The sequence below is a fragment of the Haematobia irritans genome, chromosome 3 (genome assembly GCF_050003625.1).
Source record: "Haematobia irritans isolate KBUSLIRL chromosome 3, ASM5000362v1, whole genome shotgun sequence".
Taxonomy (NCBI): domain Eukaryota; kingdom Metazoa; phylum Arthropoda; class Insecta; order Diptera; family Muscidae; genus Haematobia; species Haematobia irritans.
The window spans coordinates 171,691,377-171,715,910 of NC_134399.1; the positions used below are offsets into that span (position 1 = coordinate 171,691,377).

At 27.3% G+C, this 24,534-nt stretch overlaps 2 protein-coding genes across 2 annotated transcripts; one reads left to right on the forward strand and one right to left on the reverse strand.

Annotated features, from left to right (window-relative positions):
- Window positions 1–2,132: 2,132 nt before the first annotated feature.
- Window positions 2,133–6,209, reverse strand: LOC142230398 (chitotriosidase-1-like). Its single transcript, XM_075301045.1, has 4 exons — window positions 5,950–6,209; window positions 5,606–5,873; window positions 2,709–2,947; window positions 2,133–2,656 (listed from the first exon to the last, which is right to left on the reverse strand). Exons 1-4 carry the CDS (start codon window positions 6,173–6,175, stop codon window positions 2,181–2,183), a joined length of 1,209 nt encoding a protein of 402 aa, XP_075157160.1. The 5' UTR covers window positions 6,176–6,209; the 3' UTR covers window positions 2,133–2,180.
- Window positions 6,210–11,931: 5,722 nt separating this feature from the next.
- LOC142230112 (lectin subunit alpha-like) lies at window positions 11,932–19,551 on the forward strand. The gene is made up of 3 exons (XM_075300747.1): window positions 11,932–12,139; window positions 19,017–19,128; window positions 19,209–19,551. The coding sequence occupies exons 1-3, from the start codon at window positions 11,987–11,989 to the stop codon at window positions 19,499–19,501; spliced, it is 558 nt and encodes a 185-aa protein (XP_075156862.1). The 5' UTR covers window positions 11,932–11,986; the 3' UTR covers window positions 19,502–19,551.
- The last annotated feature ends 4,983 nt before the right edge of the window (window positions 19,552–24,534 follow it).

The following is a 24,534-nucleotide window of genomic DNA, read 5'->3' on the forward strand; positions in this document are numbered from 1 at the left end:
CAAAACAAAAATAAAATATTTTGTGACAAAATTTTCTACAAAAAAAAAAATATTTTTTGACAAAATTTTCTATAGAAATAAAATTTTGACAAAATTTTCTATAGAATTAAAATTTTGAAAAAATTTTCTATAGAAAAAAAATGTTGACAAAAGTTTTTATAAAAATAAAATTTTGACAAAATTTTCTATAGAAATGAAATTTTGACAAAATTTTCTATAGAAATAAAATTTTGACAAAATTTTCTATAGAACTAAAATTTTGACAAAATTTTCTATAAAAATAAAATTTTGACAAAGTTTTCTATAGAAATAAAATTTTGACAACATTTTGTATAGAAATAAATTTTTGACAAAATTTTGTGTAGAAATAAAATTTTGAAAAATCATCAAAACAATGTTGACAAAAGTTTTTATAAAAATAAAATTTTGAAAAAAATTATCTATAAAAATAAAATTTTGACAAAATTTTCTATACAAATAAAATTTTGACAAAATTTTCTATACAAATAAAATTTTGACAAAATTTTCTATAGAAATAAAATTTTGACAAAATTTACTATAGAAATAAAATTTTGACAAAAGTTTCTATAGAAAAAAATGTTGACAAAAGTTTCTATAAAAATAAAATTTTGAAAAAATTATCTATAAAAATATAATTTTGACAAAATTTTCTATAGAAATAAAATTTTGACAAAATTTTCTATAGAATTAAAATTTTGACAAAATTTTCTATGGCAAAAAAAATGTTGACAAAGGTTTCTATAAAAATAAAATTTTCTATAGAATTAAAATTTTGTCAAAATTTTCTACAAAAAAAATACTTTTTGGCAAAATTTTCTATAGAAATAAATTTTTGACAAAATTTTCTATAGAAATAAAATTTTTACAAAATTTTCTATACAAAAAATGTTGAAAAAAAAAAATGTTTTGAGAAAATTTTCTATTGAAATAAAATTTTGAGAAAATTTTCTATTGAAATAAAATTTTGAGAAAATTTTCTATATAAATAACATTTTGACAAAAGTTTCTATACAAAAAAAAAATTGAAAAAATTATCTATAAAAATAAAATTTTGACAAAATTTTCTATAGAAATAAAATTTTGACAAAATTTTCTACAGAAATAAAATTTTGACAAAATTTTCTATAGAAATAAAATTTTGACAAAATTTTCTATCCAAAAAATGTTGACAAAAGTTTCTATAAAAATAAAATTTTGCTGCAAGTAGAGGATGCTGATGAGGAATGTGGTAATTCCGAAACGTGCGTCCATCCAACCATCTTGCAGTCTATAGGGCTTTGCCCAAATACATTTGACAAACATTCTTTTCCTCTGTTGGTTAAGCTGTCCATGTAGTTTAGTCAATGCATGGTTTCAAGCTGAAATCAAAAAACAACAACAATGCTTAAAGAACAAAAACCAAAACAACAATAACAAAACAAAATTAATGAAAATAAAATTTTGACAACATTTTCTATAGAAATAAAATGTTGACAAAATTTTCTATGGAAATAAAATTTTGACAAAATTTTCTATAGAAATAAAATTTTGACAAAATTTTCTATGGAAATAAAATTTTGACAAAATTTTCCATAGCAATAAAATTGTGACAAAAGATTTTGAAATAAGATTTGTTTGTTTGGTTGGTTTTTGATAAAATATTCTCCAAACCAAATTTTGTATAGAAATAAAATTTTGACAACATTTTCTATAGAAATTAAATTTTTTTTGTAGAAATAAAATTTTGAGAAAATTGTCTATATGCACAAGATTTGGAGAAAATTGTCTAAAGAAATAACATTTTGAAAACATTTTTGTAGAAATCAAATTTTTGAAAAATTTTGCAAAATAAAATGTTTTGTGTTTGGTAGTTTTTTGGTAAATTTTTCTCAAAATTTTGTTAGATTATTTTTGGCTCTCAGAGGTAACCGTGATCACATCACGAGACATCACATTGCATGCCCTGTCAATCCAAGGAAGCTTACACCAAAATACCTATGGACACACGCTTGCGGCTTGCTTCTTTGAAATGAATGTAGTTTCTCTCACTTAAAATCATGCTATTACTTTTCTCTTACTTTGTAGACACTCGTACATGTCACAGGGTTTAGAAAAACACCAACAAAAATATATTATTCTTTTATAACATTAATTTATTTGAAAATGCTCTCTCTCTCTAATTAAAGCTCCATTTTATATATCCCACATTCATTGGTTCGCATTTTATTCAGATCATTGCTAACGGCGATCTTTGGACAGCGATATATAAACTTTTTGATTACTTCCATCAAAGGAAAAGAATCGTCACATACCCCAATAAGATCATCATTATCAATGGTCCAAATCATAACACCACCTAAGCCAATGGAATTCATATAAATCATTTTGGCTTCCAGACTTTCAGGTGATTCGAAGGTTGTTAGAATCGATCCACGTATCCTAAACCCAGTCTCCATGGATGAAATGTAGTGGCTAACCTCGGTAATATTTTCATCTTTTGAACAAATTTCATGATAGGCCTTAACACGAGAAGATCTAGCAGAACCAGTTCTCTGGGCCTCGTTGTCCACAATGACAACACTGGGATCTTTACGTCTAATACGATATGAGCGACCTATGAAAGCCACGCCCATATTCAATTTTGATGGTGGAGCACCTAAAAGAGAAGGAGAAAGTTGGGAGAAGGCTTCTTTTGAATGAGGACCTACCTTTTATCAACCAATGACGTATGGAACCATGAACATTATTATCACCTCGATCATCTTCATAAAATGGTGGCCCATACAGAGGAGCATGGAAGATGTATGCATTAGCGTTGGTATAATTATAGGCCATGATATTGACGTAGTCCACATTTTCTATGATATTGGGAATATCATACCATTTTTGGGCGATTTCAATATTTCCACTCACTGACACGCCCGTGGTATAGTTCAACATTTTAAGTCTGAAATTTGTAAAAGATGGAAGAGTACGAGAAGTAAGGGGAGAGGTAACGATAGGCTAATAAATAAGCTAACACATAAAGAAAATTTCATTAAAATTCAGACGACTATAAATTTGTTGTTTATTTTAAGGAAACATTTTTATTATGATTACGCAAATATTCATTAATACAACGAAAAGTCAAATTTTTTACAAAAAATTGTTACAACAACGAAAATGTTCATTATATTTACGAATTTAATTCATTGGCTCAATTTTAATGACACATTTCGTTAATGTAATGACATCTACATTATACTCATGCCAGAAACACTCTATCAAAATTTGAAGAAAAACTTATTTTGAAGTCAAAATTGTATTTCTCTAGAAAATTTTCTCAAAATTTTATTTATATGGACAATTTTTTCAAAATCTTATTTCCTTTAAAAACTTTGTCAAAATTTCATTTCAATAAAAAAAATCTAAATTTAATTTCTATAGAAAATTTTGTCAAAATTTTATTTTTATTTTCTTTTTATTTTCATACAAATTTTTGTCAAAATTTTATTTCTATAGAAAATGTTTTTACAACATTTGAATTCTATAAAAATTTTTTTCAATATTTTATTTCTATAAAAAAACATTGTTAAAATTTTAATTCTATAGAAAATTTTGGAAAAATTTTACTTCTACAGAAAATTTTGTCAACATTTTAATTCTATAAACAATTTTGTTTAATTTTTTTCAATATTTTATTTCTATAGGAAATTTTGTCAAAATTTTATTTATATAGAAAACAGTGTCAAAATTTTATTTCTATAGAAAATTTTGTCAACATTTTAATTCTATAGGAAATTTTGTCAAAATTTTATTTATATAGAAACTTTTTGCAAAATTTTATTTCTATAGAAAATTTTGTCAACACTTTATTGCTATAGAACATTTTATATACAATTAAATTTTACAAAAAATTTCGTCTAAATTTTAATTCTATAAAAAATTTTGTCAATATTTTATTTTTATAAAAAACTATCAAAATTTTATTTCTATGGAAAATTTTGTCAATTTTTATAGAAATAAAATTTTGCCAAATTTTAATTCTAAAAAAATTGTCAATTTTTTTCCTATAGAAAATTTTGTCAAACTTTTATTTCTATAAAAAACATTTTGTTAAAATTTTAGTTCTATAAAAAATATTGTCAATATTTTATTTCTATAGGAAATTTTGTCAAGATATTATTTCTATAAAGAATTTTATCAAAATTTTATATCTATAGAAAATTTTGTCAAAATTTTATTTAAATTTTATTTCTATTCTATAATTTTATTTCTATTCTATAATTTTTTTTTCTATAGAAAATTTTGTCAAAATTTGAATTCTATAACAAATGTTGTCATTTTTTTCTATAGAAAATTTTGTCAAACTTTTAATTCTATAAAAAAAATTTTGTTAAAATTTTAATTCAATAAAAAACTTTCAATATTTTATTTCTATAGAAAATTTTGTCAAAATATTATTTCTATAAAAAAATTTATCGAAATTTTGTATCTATAGAAACTTTTGTCAACATTTTAATTTTATAGGATATTTTGTCAAAATTTTATTTATATAGAAACTTTTTGCAAAATTTTATTCCTATAGAAAATTTTATCAAAATTTTAATTCTATAAAAAATTTTGTCAATATTTTATTTTTATAAAAAATTATCAAAATTTTATATCTATGGAAAATTTTGTCAAAATTTTATTTCTATGGAAAATTTTGTCAAAATTTTATTTCTATGAAAAATTTTGTCAAAATTTTATTTCTATGGAAAATTTTGTCAAAATTTTATTTCTATGGAAAATTTTGTCAAAATTTTATTTCTATGGAAAATTTTGTCAAAATTTTATTTCTATAGAGAATTTTGTCAAAATTTTAATTCTATAGAAAAATTTGTCAATATGTTTTTTTTCTATAGAAAATTTTGTCAAACTTTTATTTCTATAGAACATTTTTGGAAAATTTTTACTTCTACAGAAAATTTTGTCAATATTTTATTTCTATAGGAAATTTTGTCAAAATTGTATTTCTATAGAAAATTTTGTCAAAATTTTAATTCTATAAAAAAGTTTGTCAAAATTTAATTTTTATGGAAATTTTTTTCAAAATTTTATTTGCTGGGATAATTTTGTGAATTTTTTTTCAAGATAAAATTTTATCATCATTTTATTTCTATAGAAAATGTTGTCAACATTTTATTTCTATAGAGAATTTTGTCAAAATTTTATTTCTACGTATAGAAAATTGAAGTACCTCTTAGTTGGAGATGAAGATTTTGCAAAATCTACCAAAAAGTCAAGAATGCTATCAATCTACCAAACAATACAAAATCTATCATTCTACCAACTGTGGCGTCTATACATCTGTCCATATATTTGTTGTTTCCAGGATTCCAATAAAAAATCTATCATTCTACCAACTGTGGCGTCTATACATCTGTCCATATATTTGTTGTTTCCAGGATTCCGGTCGCAATTATCAACTGATTTTGATGGAAATGGGCACAAGGACGAACGCTTTTGAATTTGGAAACAAAAATCTCTATAGCATCACCAAAGTTTTAGGATATTATGTAGTCGGCCCCGTCGGCCCCGTCGGATTTTCTAATTTTCTTTTTTGTTTTAATATAATTCTTACTCTTGGTACAGTTCTTTCAATAACACCACAAAATAGAATCGTTCATCAATAGAACCCGAATGTCCTGGATTGGGCCAATATAAATCCACACCATTGAGAAAATATTGCCGTAGTAACATTTGCACAGAGTCAATGAAATTTCGTCTCTTCTCATCATCAATGGCTATGTCATAGAAAGAGGTGAAATCTTTAGAGGAATCCGTAATAATAGCAATTACTGGCAATCTCAATTCTGGATCGTTGAAATCTCTCACATTGGCAATTAAGTCTATGGAACATAAAGAAAAAATGAGGGAAATTATTGTAAAATATCCAGAACCCCTCACGCCCCAAACAATTCATACCAATATCTTCCATAGTTAATTCAGCTTCAATTCTACCATTTTCTGTTAACTCAAAAAAGGCATAACTCAAGTGGGTACAACTTGTGGAGTCAACAATTTCAGGTAGATTTTCTTTTGACCATGAGCCAAAGAAACAATTGATCATTTTGCCTATGGGTTTATCGGAGGCATTTGTGAATGAGAAAATGGTCAAAATTTCAAATATCACGAAAAGGATTTTAGCCATTTAGTGTAGTGAGTGATACTAAAACTATGCACTTCATTGTACTAATGGATAATTGTAGTTTTTTTAATATTCTCATGACAGCAGTTTTAGGGGACTCGTGTAATACTTTTTTGGTATGTGGCCTAATTGAAGGCCTTTTTAATACAGAAAAAATTTTCGATTCAATCAAATTAATTGGTCCGATTAATTTTCTAATTCAAATTGCATTCATGATTGAATATAACTCTGCCGGCTTCAAAGTAGCTTTTAGTCCTTCATCATTGAGATTGGCCATCAGGTGAGTACTTGATATGAGGACCTTTATAAAATTGACACTGATGGTAGAAGTTCGCTTAGACGACATTCTTCAGAATTCATGTGCCCAGAATAAAATAAATATGTCACCTGTTTTATTACTAATAACATTTGTTTAAATTTTTAAACGGCGAGTTTCACCTATATGGCTACTATTTAATGCCTAATGGCCACAAGGCCCCCCCGTTCCAACGCCCTGAATCATTTCATGATAAATTTTCCTGTTTCATTATTCATCTCACGTTAGACATATCCAAATTTATATTTAATGACAAGCGAATACTTGGAATTTATAATTTTTGTAATTTTAACAAAGTTTTCGAAAAATAACACAACAAACTTCCTACACAGACGAAAAAGACTATTTTTCATATGTTTGGGTGTAAAAATTATATGTTTGGAACTCAAATTTTTTAACACAATATTTTTAAGTGCAAGCATATAATGTTCATAAACTACCATAACATGTGTGTGACATATATGTTAATATGTTAGAAAATATTATGTTTGGGAAATAAACTGTTTGTAAATATAATATGCTTAGATGCAAACATATATTTATTAAGAAATAGCCTATAAACATATATGTGTTTAGAAAGAGAGACCCAGAGAGTATGCTGCAAGTAAAATAATGGAAGTAACCAATTGGCGCCTTAAAAATACATCCACACAAAGAAAATTTCATTAAATTTTTTTTTGTACCAGTGTATGTTCCAAGGTGAAACATAATAGGTTTGAACAATACAAACAATATTATGTTTGGACCAATCCTGAAAATATATATGCTTGAAGCCAAATGTGTTTGGGGTATATGTTGAAGAAGCGATTTTTTGAGAGTGTAGTTTTGTACATGATTCTATAGATTTCTACCAAAGTTTGGAGAACATTTTAATAATAAAAAAAACTACCAAACAAAAAAAATCGTATTTAAAAACAATATTTCTATAGAAAATTTTGTTAAAATTTTATGTCTATAGAAAATTTTGTCAAAATTTTATTTCTATAGAAAATTTTGTCAAAATTTTATTTCAATAGAAAATTTTGTAAAAAATTTTTTTCAATAGAAAATTTTGTCAAAATTATATTTCTATAGAAAATTTTGTCAAATTTTTATTTTTATAGAAAATTTTGTCTAAATTTTATTTTTATAGAAAATGTTGTCAAACATTTATTTCTATAGAAAATTTTGTCAAAATTTTATTTCTATAGAAAATTTTATCAAAAATTTAATTTCTTCAGACAATTTACTCAAAATCTTATTTCTATAGAAAATTTTGTCAAAATTTTATTCCTATAGAAAATTTTGTCAAAATTTTATTTCTATAGAAATGTTTGTCAAAATTTTATTTCTATACAAAATTTAGTCAAAATTTTATTTCTATAGAAAACTTTGTAAAAATTTTATTTCTATAGAAAATTTTGTCAAAATTGAATTTCTATAAAAAATTTTGTCAAAATCGTATTTCTATACAAAATTTTGTCAATATTTTATTTTAAAGAAAATTTTGTCAAAATTTTATTTCTATAGAAAATTTTATCAAAAATTTTTTTTCTATAGAAAATTTTCTCAAAATTGTATTTCTATAAAAAAATTTTGTCAAAAACTTTCTCAAAATTGTATTTCTATAGAAAATTTTATCAAAAATTTAATTGTTATAGAAAATTTTATCAAAAATTTAATTTCTTCAGATAATTTTCTCAAAATTTTACTTCTATAGAAAAATTTTCTCAAATCAAATCTAATTTCTGTGGACACTTTTCTCAAAATTTTATACTAATACAACTTTGTTAAAATTTTATTTCTATAGAAAATTTTGTCAAAATTTTATTTCTATAGAAAATTTTGTCAAAATTTTATTTCTATAGAAAATTTTATCAAAAATTTTATTTCTATAGAAAATTTTATCAGAAATTTAATTTCTTCAGACAATTTTCTCAAAATCTTATTTCTATAGAAATCTTATTTCTATAGAAAATTTTATTCCTATAGAAAATTTTGCCAAAATTTTATTTCTATAGAAAAGTTTATCAAAAATTTAATTGTTATAGAAAATTTTATCAAAAATTTAATTTCTTCAGACAATTTTCTCAAAATTTTATTTCTATAGAAAATTTTGTCAAAATTGTATTTCTATAGAAAATTTTGTCAAAATCGTATTTCTATACAAAATTTTGTCAATATTTTATTTTAAAGAAAATTTTGTCAAAATTTTATTTCTATAGAAAATTTTATCAAAAATTTTTTTTCTATAGAAAATTTTCTCAAAATTTTATTTCTATAGAAATTTTTGTCAAAAACTTTGTCAAAATTGTATTTCTATAGAAAATTTTATCAAAAATTTAATTGTTATAGAAAATTTTATCAAAAATTTATTTTCTTCAGATAATTTTCTCAAAATTTTATTTCTATAGAAAAATTTTCTCGAATCAAATCTTATTTCTATGGACATTTTTCTCAAAATTGTATACTAATAAAATTTTGTCAAAATTTTATTTCTATAGAAAATTTTGTCAAAATTTTATTTCTATAGCAAATTTTGTCAAAATTTTGTCAAAATTTTATTTCTATAGAAAATTTTGTCAAAATTGTATTTCTCATATTTTTATTTCTGTAAGAAATTTTATCGGATTTAATTTCTATAACAAATTTTGTGAAAATAGAAATTTTTTGGAAAATTTTATTTCTATAAACAATTTTGTCAAAATTTTATTTCTATATGAAATTTTGCAAAATTTTATTTCTCTATATAAAATTCTGTCTACATTTTATTTCTATAGAAAATTTTGTCAAAATTTTATTTCTATACAAAATTTAGTGAAAATTTTATTTCTATAGAAAATTTTGTCAAAATTTTATTCCTAAAGAAACTTTTGTTAAAATTTTATTTCTTTAGAAAGTTTTGTAAAAATGTTGTTTCTTTTATTTCTTTAGAAAATTTTATAAAAAATTTAATTTCTTTAGACAAAATCTTTTTTATATAGAAAATTTCAAAATCTTTTTTCTATAGAAAATTTTTGTCAAAATTGTATTTCTATAGAAAATTTTGTCAAAATTGTGTTTCTATAGAAAATTTTGTCAATATTTTTTTTCTATAGAAAATTTTGTCAAAATTTTATTTCTATAGAAAATTGTATCAAAAATTTAATTTCTTCAGACAATTTTCTCAAAATTTTATTTCTATAGAAAACTTTGTAAAAATTTTATTTCTATAGAAAATTTTGTCAAAATTTTTAAAATTTTATTTCTATAGAAAATTTTGTCAACATTTTATTTCTATAGAAAATGTTGTCAAAATTTTATTTCTATAGAAAATTTTGTCAACATTTTATTTCTATAGAAAATGTTGATAAAATTTTGTTCCTATAGAAAATTTTGTCAAAATCGTATTTCTATAGAAAATTTTGTCAATATTTTATTTCTATAGAAAATTTTGTCAAAATTTTATTTCTATAGAAAATTTTATTAAAAATTAAATTTCTTCAGACAATTTTCTCAAAATCTTATTTCTATAGAAAATTGTTGTCAAAAACTTTGTCAAAATTGTATTTCTATAGAAAATTTTATCAAAAATTTAATTGTTATAGAAAATTTTACCAAAAATTTAATTGTTATAGAAAATTTTATCAAAAATTTAATTGTTATAGAAAATTTTATCAAAAATTTAATTGTTATAGAAAATTTTATCAAAGATTTAATTTCTTCAGATAATTTTCTCAAAATTTTATTTCTATAGAAACATTTTCTCAAATCAAATCTTATTTCTATAGACAATTTTCTCAAAATTTTATACTAATAAAATTTTGTTAAAATTTTATTTCTATAGAAAATTTTGTTAAAATTTTATTTCTATAGAAAATTTTGTTAAAAATTTGTTTCTATAGAAAATGTTGTCAACATTTTATTTCTATAGAAAACTTTTTCACATTTTGATTCTCATTAAAATTCTAGGCTTCGGCTCGCTAAGCGATGCAGTTCCCCATGGTCGCCAACAATGTACCGATAAAGAACTACACTTCAAAAATCTCACGATTCCCAATTCTTTGTATTTGATTTTTTCTGATATAACAGGTTGGCTGATAAGTTCCCGGTCTAACAAACACATTTTTTGTCAAAATTCGTTTTTATTATTCAACATAGTTCCCTTCAAGAGCGATACAATGATTATAACGACCTTCCAATTTTTTGATACCATTTTGGTCGTACTCCTTCGGTTTTGCCTCAAAATAGGCCTCAGTTTCGGCGATCACCGCTTCATTGCAGCCAAATTTTTTCTCTGCGAGCATCCTTTTGAGGTCTGAGAACAAGAAAAAGTCGCTGGGGGACAGATCTTGTGAATACGGTGGGTGGGGAAGCAATTCGAAACCCAATTCATGGATTTTTTCATCGTTCTCAATGACTTGTGGCACGATGCGTTGTCTTGGTGGAACAACACTTTTTTCTTCTACATATGGGGCCGTTTTGCCGCGATTTCGACCTTCAAACGCTCCAATAACGCCATATAATAGTCACTGTTGATGGTTTTTCCCTTCTCAAGAAAATCGATAAAAATTATTCCATGCGCTTCCCAAAAAAACAGAGGCCATTACTTTGCCAGCAGATTTTTGAGTCTTTCCACGCTTCGGAGACGGTTCACCGGTCGCTGTCCACTCAGCCGACTGCCGATTGGACTCAGGAGTGTAGTGATGGAGCCATGTTTCATCCATTGTCACATATCGACGGAAAAACTCGGATGTATTAGGAGTTAACAGCTGCAAACACCGCTCAGAATCATCAACACGTTGTTGTTTTTGGTCAAATGTGAGCTCGCGCGGCACCCATTTTGCACAGAGCTCCCGCATATCCAAATATTGATGAATGATATGACCAACACGTTCCTTTGATATCTTTAAGGCCTCGGCTATCTCGATCAACTTCATTTTACGGTCATTCAAAATCATTTTGTGGATTTTTTTGATGTTTTCGTCGGTAACCACCTCTTTCGGGCGTCCACTGTGTTCACCGTGCTCCGTGCTCATTTCACCACGCTTGAATTTTGCATACCAATCAATTATTGTTGATGTTATTTCCGAAGTCCCAATGGAATTTTAAGATATCTTCCACCCAGAGAAAAAAACTCTACTGATGTCTATGCTTAGCTCTCTATACATTAAGGGTTTTCACTATTTTTGCGATACATCCTATGATACATCATCCTACACGTATAAATTAACTCCTCAACTCTTTCATTGTTTAAATGACCTCTATTTGAACAACATCAAAGCTACCTAAAGGAGAATTTTGCAAAATGTTATCACACTAATTTCATTTTATGTAGGTAGTATTTTTTAGAGAACTGTCCTACCCAAAACAAAAGCAAACTAAATTTGCTTCCCGTCCGAATGTTGATTTTTATCAGAATAATGAAGATTTTTAAAATTAGTATGTAAACATATCATCGAATGAATAAGACGTTTGTGGTATAAAAGCCATAGAATTTTGTTGCTTTGGCACTATTCATTTTAAAACGTTCATTCATAATGAAGATTTGGAGATATTTATTAAAATTACCAACAATTTTATTGGTCACAGTGATATTAACGGTGTCTCAGGCAGTGTCCTTCGATAAGTGTGAACAGCCGAATGAAGGAAATTTGGAATATGGTACCATATTTATAGAGCAGGAGCAAAAAGTAAGAATTTCGTACTTTTCTGAAACTTATTATTACTTATCAATTTAAAATTAAAACAAGTATATACGACCGTAAGTTCGGCCAGGCCGAATCTTATGTACCCTCCACCATGGATTGCGTAGAAACTTCTACGAAAGACTGTCATCCACAATCGAATTACTTGGGTTGTGGTATCTTAAAACTTCTTAACATCGTTTTCTAAATTGTGAGTTAGTCCATACGTGGTATATATAACACAAAAAAGTTATGTATAGTTAAGTCTACAAATAATTACGTATCGATATGGACTTTTTGCACCCCAGCAAAAACTCCTATTACCAGGTATGACTACAAGTATGCCTGCGCCAAATTGGTAACAACTTCCTCGTACATATATCAGTAGTAATACTTTTACACGGGCATGACATTGGAGGAAAGTACTTCCGTGCAAGCATACCAGCAGTCGAAAAATAAGTACTTCTTCGCAAGCATACCAGCTCTCCAAAAATAATATCTTTACCATAAAGATACCCAAAAAATGTGAACTCACCCAGCAAAAACTGGGTAAGCACTAGTGATTCTTTCAGTAATACCGGTAATCAAAAAGTTACCACTTGCAGTATTACCTGGGATTTAAAAATAATAACTTACCTGTGTAGGCAAAAAGTGATTCTTTCTATTAATACCGGTAATCAAAATCATATCTTGAGGTCCGGGTTCGGCTCTACAGTTGGCACCGTTAATAGTAGCGATAAGTAATGCCAAATTACATTTCAGAAAAAAAATTGCCAATAAAATATACATTTGTTTTCTAAAGTTTTATAGTACATAATTTATATTACAAAATAACATCATTGAATATATCCATGTCGTGAAGTGTGGTATAGTGTGTTACAAAACAACAGGGGTGAGTTCGAACTTTTTGGGTATCTTTATGATAAAGATATTATTTTTGGAGAGCTGGTATGCATGCGAAGAAGTACTTATTTTTCGACTGCTGGTATGCTTGCACGGATGTACTTTATTCCAATGTCATGCCCGTGTAAAAGTATGACTACTGATATATGTACGAGGAAGTTGTTACCAATTTGGCGCAGGCATACTTGTACTCATACCTGGTAATAGGAGTTTTTGCTGGGCACCCCTGTTGTTTTGTAATCCAACACACTATACCACGCTCCACGACATGGATCTATACAATGATGTTTTTTTGTAATATACATTATGTACTATACAACTTTAGAAAACAAAGGTATATTTTATTGGCAATTTTTTTTCTGAAATGTAATTTGTCATTACTTTTCGCTACTATTAGCGGTGCCCACTGTAGAGCCGAACCCGGACATCAAGATATGATTTTGATTACCGGTATTAATAGAAAGAATCACTTTTTGCCTACACAGGTAAGTTATTATTTTTAAATCCTAGGTAACACTGCAAGTAATAACTTTTTGATTACCGGTATTACTGAAAGAATCACTAGTGCTTAACCAGTTTTTGTTGGGACGGTACGTAGAGAGCCAGAATTGAAATATGGGGGTCGCTTATATGGGGGCTATATACAATTATGAACTTGATATGGACCAATTTTTGTGTGATTGGAAATCGATTTATCTGAGGACTATATATAACTATAGACCGATATGGACCTAGTTAGGCATGGTTGTTAACGACCATATACTAGCACAAGAGGCTCCAAAACCAAATCTCGGTATCGGTTTATATGGGGCTATATATGATTAAAGGGTGATACGGTGTGTGTAGAATGTTGCTCCTATTTTGATTTTGGAAGTCACTCTTCAGTTGTCAAAATGCCGTCCAAGCAAGAAGAGCAGCGTATCAAAATTTTGCTCGGGTATCGCTAAAATCCGAGCTACTCGCATGCAAAGCTGGCAAAATCGCTAAAAGTTGCCAAATCAACCGTTACAAATGTAATTAAAGTGTTTGGGGAACGTTTGTCGACAGCCAGGAAGTCTGGATCGGGGGGAAATCGAAAACCGGAAGCCGCTGAGACGACAAAGAGAGTTGCCGGTAGTTTCAAGCGCAACCCTAACCTCTCTCTCCGAGATGTCGCAAATAAGCTGGGTGTATCGTCTACAACCGTGCATCGAGCCAAAAAAACGAGCCGGACTATCGACTTACAAGAAGGTAGTGACTCCAAATCGCGATGATAAACAAAATACGACGGCCAAAGCGCGATCCCGGAGGCTGTACACGACGATGCTGACGAAGTTTGACTGCGTGGTAATGGACGACGAAACCTACGTCAAAGCCTACTACAAGAAGCTTCCGGGACAGGAGTTTTATACGGCAAAAGGAAGGGGAAAGGTAGCAGATATTTTCAAGCACATAAAACTGTCAAAGTTCGCTAAGAAATATCTGGTTTGGCAAGCCATCTGTACCTGTGGCTTGAAAAGAAGCATTTTCATAGCTTCCGGGATTGTCAACCAAGAAATTTACGTGAAAAGGGTGTTTGAATAAACGTCTGCTGCCTTTCCTGCACCCTCAAAAAAAAATCGCTTCTTTAACATATGTTCCAAACATATTTTGCAGGAAGCACATATATTATTGCATACTGCCGAAACATTAATATGTTTGTTTTATGTGAACATATTATATGTTTGGAAGCATTTTGAGCCAAAAATATTATATGCTTGGAAGAATTTTTCCAGAACACGATTGTGCTCATTCCCTAACATACTCGTAATTTTCACTTCCACGAAATTTTTTTGTTATTGGCACCTTTTTCTGTAATACAAATAATGTTGAAGAAATTATTCACTTTTATAAATTTTTTTAAATTTTACCTTTCGCCTACACGGAGAATCGAACCGAGGACCATACAGTTTGTAAGCCAACACACTATTCACTGGGCTACGTAGCTGTTATAGTCACCAGTAGATAATTATCGTTTTAAGTTACATTTATATAGCATAGTTTGCAGCGCCCACGAGCCCATGCAAACATAACATTATTTAACAGAAACATACATTTGTTTGCCACGTGGAGCAGTGGTTAGCATGTCTGCCTTGCATGCAAAGGGTCGTGGGTTCAATCCCTGCTCCGACCGAACATTTTTTTTTGTTTTTTTTTTTAATTTACACATTTATATTTATACTATATTAAATTTTTTTAAATGAAACTTCGAAATGTGCGTTATTAAAGATTTATAGTCAGTAACAGTGCTTGATATAAACGAAATTGACTGATTTTTGGATAAAATATTATTTTTTATTGCAAAAATAACAATTTTGTAATAAAAAACTGTTTTTGGACAAAACTTTAAAATTTGGAAGGAATTCAAAAACTAACAAAAGAAGAACGTGGAGTCGAGTATAAACATAAATACATAATTTTATAATATAAACATAAATGTATTTAGGAATGAACAGTTTTTTACTAGCATTTAACACCATCGCTCTAAAATTCCTTTTATTTTTCTTTAATAATTCATTTTAAAGAAAATAAACTTTTTAAATTGTTTTAGCTGTAAAACTCGAACTTAATGCCCGCTTTTATATTTGATGGTGTCCGTCAACTCCTCGTGGACTACTAAAGAGGAACTAAAGTTTGTTTTTTTTTACATTTTACTGTGTAATTTTTCACTATTTCCTCCTTATTTCATTTTACTGTCCCAACTCTAAAAAGTGTATAGTGCCCTTTCGCTATTTTTATGAAGACCCCTGATTTCTTTTAACGAACCAAGAAAAAAATTGTGCCCATAATGCCAAAATGATAAACAAAACACATGTCCACACATACATAAAATGCTGCTCTCAAGGCGAAAACATATGCTGTTTGTTTTTCAAATGTCTATTCTCTTGGTTCCGAATGTCTATTCTCTTTATTCAAATTAAATAATATTTAGACTTAAGCATATCAAATTTTTGGCCTTATCATAAAACAGTTTTCCGAAACAACATACAAGCGGTTTCACAGAAATTGTTCTCTTTTGACTCTTTTGCTGTGTTATATTGATATCTTTCGTCAACTCTCCCGTTTTTCATCTCTATTTCTCTCTATACTCTCTCTGTCGCTTTGAATAAAATATCACAACATATGTATGTTTAGTCGAAATTTGTAAATTTATATATGTTTGTATTCACGCATATGATTTTTATGAAACATTCATGCCCCAAACATAATATATTCTAACATATTAACATAGATGTCCCAAACATTTAGTGTTAGTTTGGGAACATTACATGTTCGCACTTAAATATATTGTGGTTTAAAATCGTGCCCGAAACACATTTTGTTTATATCGGAACATATGAAAAACATATTTTTCTAACAGTGTGAAGAAACACGGTTGTTCCGTACTATTTTGGCCGGATTTGGCATCTTGCCATTACGGTAAAAAGGCCATGGAGTGGTACGCCGCCAACAACGTGCAGGTGGTGCCCAAGGACAAGAACTCTCCCAACACGCCAGAGCTCCGCCCAATTGAGAAATACTGGGCTATTGTCAAGCGGAACCTAAAGAAGACCAAAAAAAAACTGCTAAGGACGAGCAGCAGTTCAAGGCAAACTGGCTTTCTGCGGCGAAGAAGGTGGACAAGGTGGCTGTACAAAATCTGATGGCAGTTGTCAAGCGTGAGGCCCGGTAATTCGGATTTGGAAAAGTGAAGGCCTAACTGAATATTTTTCCTGAATTTTATACTAATTGAACTTGAAAAAGAAATTTAATTTGATTTTTTAAATAAACGATTTCACCGATTTACACGCGTTTTCCCTTGACCAAATTTTGACCGTATCACCCTTTATGGACTGATATGGACCACATTTGGCATGGTTGTTAAATATTATATACTATCACCACGTACCAAATTTCAAGCAGATCGGATGAATTTTGCTTCTCCAAAAGGCACCGGAGGTCAAATCTGGGGATCGGTTTATATGGGAACTATATATAATTATGGACTGATAGAACCAATTTCTGCATGGTTGTTGGATACCATATACTAACATCACGTACCAAATTTCAACCGAATGGGAAGAATTTTGCTCTTCCAACGGGCTCTGGAGGTCAAATCTGAGGATCGGTTTATATGGAGCCTATATATAATTATGGACCGATACCGACCAATTTTTGCATGGGAGTTTGAGGCCATATATTAACACCGCGTACCAAATTTCAACTGAATCAGATGAATTTTGGTCTTCCAAGAGGCTCCGGAGGTCAAATCTGGTGATCGGTTTATATGGGGGCTATATATAATTATGGACCGATGTGGATCAATTTTTGCATGGTTGTTAGAGACCATATACTAACACCATGTACCAAATTTCAGTCGGATAGGATGAAATTTGCTTCCCTTAGAGGCCTCGCAAGCCAAATCTGGTGATCGGTTTATATGGGGGCTATATATAATTATGGACCGATGTGGATCAATTTTTGCATGGTTGTTAGAGACCATATACTAACACCATGTACCAAATTTCAGCCGGATAGGATGAAATTTGCTTCCCTTAGAGGCCTCGCAAGCCAAATCGGGGGATCGGTTTATATGGGGGCTATATATAATTATGGACCGATGTGGATCAATTTATGCATGGTTGTTAGAGACCATATACTAACACCATGTACCAAATTTCAGCCGGATCGGATGAAATTTGCTTCTCTTAGAGGCCTCGCAAGCCAAATTTGGGGGTCCGTTTATATGGGGACTATACGTAAAAGTGGACCGATATGGCCCATTTGCAATACCATCCGACCTATATCGATAACAACTACTTGTGCCAAGTTTCAAGTCGATAGCTTGTTTCGTTCGGAAGTTTGCGTGATTTCAACAGACGAACGGACGGACGGACGGACGGACATGCTCAGATCGACTCAGAATTTCACCACGACCCAGAATATATATACTTTATGGGGTCTTAGAGCAATATTTCGATGTGTTACAAACGGAATGACAAAGTTAATATACCCCCCATCCTATGGTGGAGGGTATACAAATTAGAAATAAAAATAAAATTAAAATTTAAAGATTAATTTAAATTTAAATTTAATTTAAAATTTTATTTAATTTTAACTGATGTTAAACTTAATTGTAATGGTACTTTTAAATTTTAATTAAATTAAAATATTTTTTTATTAATTTTAATAATAATTCTAATTTAAATTTTATTTTTAAAAACTTTAAGAGTAATTTCATTAAATTAATATTAAAATATCAAAATTAAATTGAAATTGAAATTAAAGTTAGAATTAAAATAAAAAAAAAATAAAACTAAAATTAAATTGAAAGTGAAATTGAAATTCAAATTAAAATTAAAAGTAAAATTAAATTAAATTGAAATTAAAATTAAAACTAAAATTAATAAGTACCAGTAATATTTAAATTAATTTTAATTAAATTTACATTTTTAGTTTTATTTATTTTTTTAATTTAATGCTACTTTTTAATTTTAGTTTCATTTTCAATAAAAAATAAAATTTATATTAAAGTTCAAATAAAAATGAAATTCAATTAAAATTGAAATTAGAATTAGAATAAAAAATAAATATAAAATATATTTTCATTTTTTAATAATAATTCTAATCCAAAATTAATTTTTAAATATTTTAATATTAATTTAAATTGTAATTGATATTAAAATTGAAATGAAAATCAAATTTATATTTAAATTTAAATCAAAAAATTCAAATTAAAATTAAAATAAAAATTAAAACTAAAACTAAAATTTAAAGTAAAATTAAAAAGTACCTTTAAAATTTAAATTAATTTTAATTTAATTAAAATTAAAATTAAATTTAAATTTTAAGTTTTATTTTTATTAAAATTAAAATAATATTAATGTTCAACTAAAATTCAATTAAAACTGAAATTAGAATAAAAAATAAATATAAAATTTATTTTACATTGAATTAAATTACTTTTTTATATTTATCCCAGTATAATTGGTTTGAAGCTTGGAATGAATGTGCCTTACGAAATATGACTTTAATTGCTGTAGATACTGCGGAAAAACATGTCATCATCAATTCAATGTTACGTAAAAAATTTCGTAAGTAAAGAAAATGTGATTTACATATAAATAAATTTGTTCGATTAAATTTATATACCTGTTGTTTTTTTAATTGTTAGCTAAAGTTCCCAACTTATGGATTGGTGGCAATGATTTGGGCGAAGAAGGAAAATTTGTTTGGTCTTCCACTGGCAAACCATTTACTTTTAGCAATTGGCAAAAGGGCCAACCTGATAATTATAAGAGCATTGAGAATTGTGTTCACTTTTATGACATAACCGATTTTGAATGGAACGATGTCCAATGTGTGTTTAAAATGGGTTTCATATGTGAAGAAAATCGCTTTCAAGTATCGGCTCGTCAAAATTTAAAAATGAAAAAACGTTTGATTGATCAATTATTTGAAACGTAATTTTAATTTTATGTAAAAATAGTTTTTTTTTTATAATAAAGTTTCAAATTATTTTTTTATTAGAAGTTTTTTTAGTTGAATATATCCGCCATTCCACGTTTTCCCTTTTAATTTGATTTATAATACATTTTGGGACAATAGATGGCGCCAATGTATACGAGGAGGCAAATAGACAATTGCCGAACAATAAATGCGAGAGGAAGAGAGATAAATGAGAAGAGATATAAGCAGGGATGCAAAATCAAAATTTTCAATTGTACCAAGGAGTTTACTTTTCGGATACAAATAGAACCAACTTTAGTAATATTCGTGAAAATTTTCAGCATTTTAGTCTTGAAAAAAAAAACTTCTCTGTGGGTGTAAATTATACTGTTACACCTCACTAAGACCTTGCTTCCAATATGTTATGTTTGTTTCTATTGTTTTCATAATATTTTACTATGTTTGGTGCTGGTAAATTAAAAGGTTATGGATGTTTTGAAATAAGCGTTTCCAGTTCCCAAAATTATAAAATATCGCTTTAAAGAACCTCTAGACTTTTAATATCAGATAATGCTCTTCGTATTAATGAAGCGACAATAGATATTGATGGAGACACGAGACAAGGGGCAAATGGACACACCGACATATAAACGACATACAATTATGGCGAGAGAGAAGGCATGGGGAAGTGACGTTTTACATGATTTAGATGCTCTCTGGCCACGACCACTTGGGGAAATGGAGCTCTGGCAACTGCATTTACGAAGAAAAAGAGGTCAAGCACAATGCCGAGCACACATTCTTTAGATGTGGATGGTAGACAGAATGGTGGAGAGCATTTGAAGTAGAGGTGTGCACGTGACACGAAATTGTAGTGAATCACGAAAAATATTACTCACGTGCACACCTCTAATTTGAGGATGAAAACGGGCATAAATATAATTCACAAGATGGTACACGCAGAGAAGAAACATGATTGCCACAATCATATTCGAAGAGCAAAATAATATGATAGCAGCTATTTTTGCGGCGACCATGTAACATTTTAACCTGCAACCATGTTGGCTCAGTGAACATGGTTCTAAGAAAAATACAATTGTCCTCATCTAAAATGTTATTATATTGATAAAAAGAATTTTGTTTCCATTAAAATACAATGGTCACGATTTAAAATGTTTTGGTATTCATTCAAAATGTTTTTCTTCCAGTTAAAAGAACATGGTCACAACCTAAAATGTTTTGATCTTTATGAAAAAACTTTTTTCGTCGTCGAAAAAAGGACGCCACTTGAGAAAAGAAAACACAAAATCAACTTTATTTATTTGTTTTTATTTATTTATAAACTAATTCATTGTTTATTTGTATTTATAATGTCGTGCAAGCAAACTTCACATATTTTTACACACTCTAGTTTGGTTCAATTTCAACAATAAGTAATCATTCCATATTTACTTCGTGCCCATCAAATGTACAAACGCAGACATCATGTAACTGCAAATAAAAATAAATTATACCATATATCAAAATGCAGAACAAAAACCAGGTATATTTTTTTCAATTACACTTTCCTTTTTTGTATTCACATAAAACCATGTGCCATTTCTGAATAAATAAATTAACACAAAACACAATAATTCCGTATTCTCCGTCCATTCCAAGAAACAATCAACACACGACTGACGCGCAAAATGAAAATCGTGTGTACCTGCTCAATGTTTTTAGAAAATTCTTGTCGCTGCAAAAAAATTAAAAAATTAAATGGTCACGAAAACAATGTACATGGTCTTTATGGCCATGTAATGGTTGTAGACATGTCTATACGTAAACTATAAAAATATTTTTTTCTCTGCAAAAAAGTCAAAAAATTGAATGGTCAGATACATGATTTTCCTGACCATATAATGGTCTCAAATTCTATCATTTAAATAATAGAACATGTTTGCGGCATTTGAGAACCATTTAAATGCTTATTACCAACATATATTTTTCTCCGCTCGAAAATTATTTTTACAAAGACAAAATACATGGTTTTCGCGACAATTACATACTCTAAATAAGCATTAAATGGATGCGGCAACCATGCCCAAACATGTTTTTTCTGTGCGTGTACATAGTGAGAAGAACTGGGAGAAGGTAAATCGTTTTTTTTTTTTTTACAACACGAACTCAGACAAAAATGATGGCATGGACGCGACGACATGAGAAATCGAAGTTTTAGTCTGGACGCGTACTAAAAAGAGATGGTCACGAACTACGTGGCGGTTCATCTCGAAGTACACTGAAAAAACAGTGAACCCACCAGGAAAGATAACTTTCGATTAATTTTAGAAAATGTTGAACTTTTTTAGAAAATTTTAACTAAACGGTATTACAAGCGCTGGCATCACTCCGATATGGCAAAAATAAGTAAATATTTTTCGACAAATTCAAGAAAATTTATTAGACATAACTAAATTTTTTCAGTAGTTAAAGAAAATTTTGTAGTTTTAAGACAAATCTTGGAGTTCAAAATTGCAAGAATGTCTTTAGTGACATACGAAGTTCACGATGGACACATTTTTGGTAAAATTTACAAATTTAAAGAAATAATGAACTATTTTGTAAGAAATACGAAATTAGGAAATCTTGATGCTTTATTTGTGTATAACTTTTTCCCGTTTTTTAGTTCATTTAACTAACATACGCAAAAAATTATTTGACTAAAATAAACTTTTTCCAAACATAATGATTCTATGAGCTAATATAAAGTTAATATGGCTTTAGTGAAATAGAGAGTTCACTTTTTTTTGAGTGTAATGAAAGATGAGGTGATAATCACAACCCATTATACGAGGTATGGGTTTTTAGGCGTTATCATCGATTATGATGGAGTCCGCCACACGGATGGACGATACGGAAATAATCTACCAAAATTTGAAGAAAATTTTATCAAAAATCTACAAAATTTACAAAACCCGTATTTTGTATAGAAAATTTTGACAAAATCTTATTTCTATAGAAAATGATGACAAAATTTAATTTCTTTAGAAATTTTTGTTAAAATTTTATTTCTATAAAAATTTTTGTCAACATTTTATTTCTATAGAAAAATTTTTCAAAATTTATTTCTATAGAAAATTTTGTCAAAATTTTATTTCTATTAAAAAATTTGTCGATTTTTTTGGATAGCAAATTTTTTCAACATTTTTCTCTATAGAAAATTTTGTCAACAATTTTTTTGCATGGAAAATTTTGTCAATGTTTTTATTGCATAGAAAATTTTGTCAAAATTTTATTTCTATAGAAAATTTTTTCAAAATTTTAATTTCTATAGACATGTGTGTCAAAATTTTATTTCTATAATATTTTTTCAAAATTTTAGTTTCTATAGACATGTTTGTCAAAATTTTATTTCTACAATGAATTTTGTCAACATTTTTCTCTATAGAAAATTTTGTCAATGTTTTTATTGCATAGAAAATTTTGTCAAAATTATAATTCTATAGAAAATTTTGTCAAAATTTTATTTCTATAGAAAATTTTGTCAAAATTTAAATTTCTATAGACATGTTTGTCAAAATTTTATTTCTACAATGAATTTTGTCAAAATTTTAGTTCCATAGAAAATGTTGTCAACATTTTATTTCCATAGAAAATTGTGTCAAAATTTTATTTCCATGGAAAATTTTGTCAAAACTCTATGGAAAATTTTGTCAACATTTTATTTCTATAAAATTTTATCAAAATTGTATTTCTATAAAATTTTGTCAAAATTTTATTTCTATAGAAAGGTTTTTCAAAATATTATATCTACAATGAATTTTGTCAAAATTTAATTTCTGTAGAAATTTTGTCATAATTTTATTTCCATAGAAAAATTTGTCAAAATTTTATTTCTATATTTATAGAAAATTTTGTCAACAATTTAATTCCTTCCGATAATTTTCTCAAAATTTCAATTCTACAATGAATTTTGTCAAAATTTTATTTGTATAAAAAATTTTATCAAAATTATATCAGATAATTTTCTCAAAAATTTTAATTCTACAATAAAGTTTGTCAAAATTTTATTTCTATAGAAAATTTTGTCATAATTTTATTTCCATAAAAAAGCTTATTCCTATATTTTATTTCTATATAATTTGTCAAAATTTTATTTCTATAGAAAATTTTGTCAAAATTTTATTTCGATTGAAAATTTTGTCAAAATTTTTTTTCTATAGGAAATGTTGTCAAAATTTTATTTCCATAAAAACTGTTGTCAAAATTCTATTTCCATAGAAAATTTTGTCAACATTTTATTTCTATAGAGAATTTTGTCAAAAGTTTATTTCTATAGAAAATTTTGTCAACATTTTATTTCTATGCAAAATGTTATCAATATTTTATTTCTATAAAAAATTTTATCAACATTTTATTTCTATAAAATTTTGTTAAAATTTTATTTCTATATATTTTGTCAAAATTTAATTTCTATAGAAAATTTTGTCATAATTTTATTTCCATAGAAAATTTTATTCCTATATTTTATTTCTATATAATTTGTCAAAATTTTATTTCTATAGAAAATTTTGACAAAATTTTGTTTCTATATATTTTGTCTAAATATCATTTCTATAGAAAATTTTGTCACAATTTTATTTCTGAAGAAAATTTTGCCAAATTTTTATTTTTATAGAAAATTTTGTCAAAATTTTGTTTCTATAGAAAGTTTTGTCACAATTTTATTTCTACAATGAAATTTGTCAAAATTTAATTTCTATTGAAAATTTTGTCATAATTTTTTTTCTATAGAAAATTTTGTCAAAATTTCATTTCTATAGGAAATGTTGTCAAAATTGTATTTCCATAGAAACTGTTGTCAAAATTTTATTTCCATAGAAAATTTTGTCAACATTTGATTTCTATAAAAAAAGTTTATTAAAATTTTATTTCTATACAATTTTGTCAAAATTTTATTTCTATATAAAGTTTTGTCAAAATTTTATTTCTACAATGAATTTTGTCAAAATTTAATTTCTATAGAAAATTTTGTCATAATTTTATTTCCAGTGAAAATTTTGTCAACATTT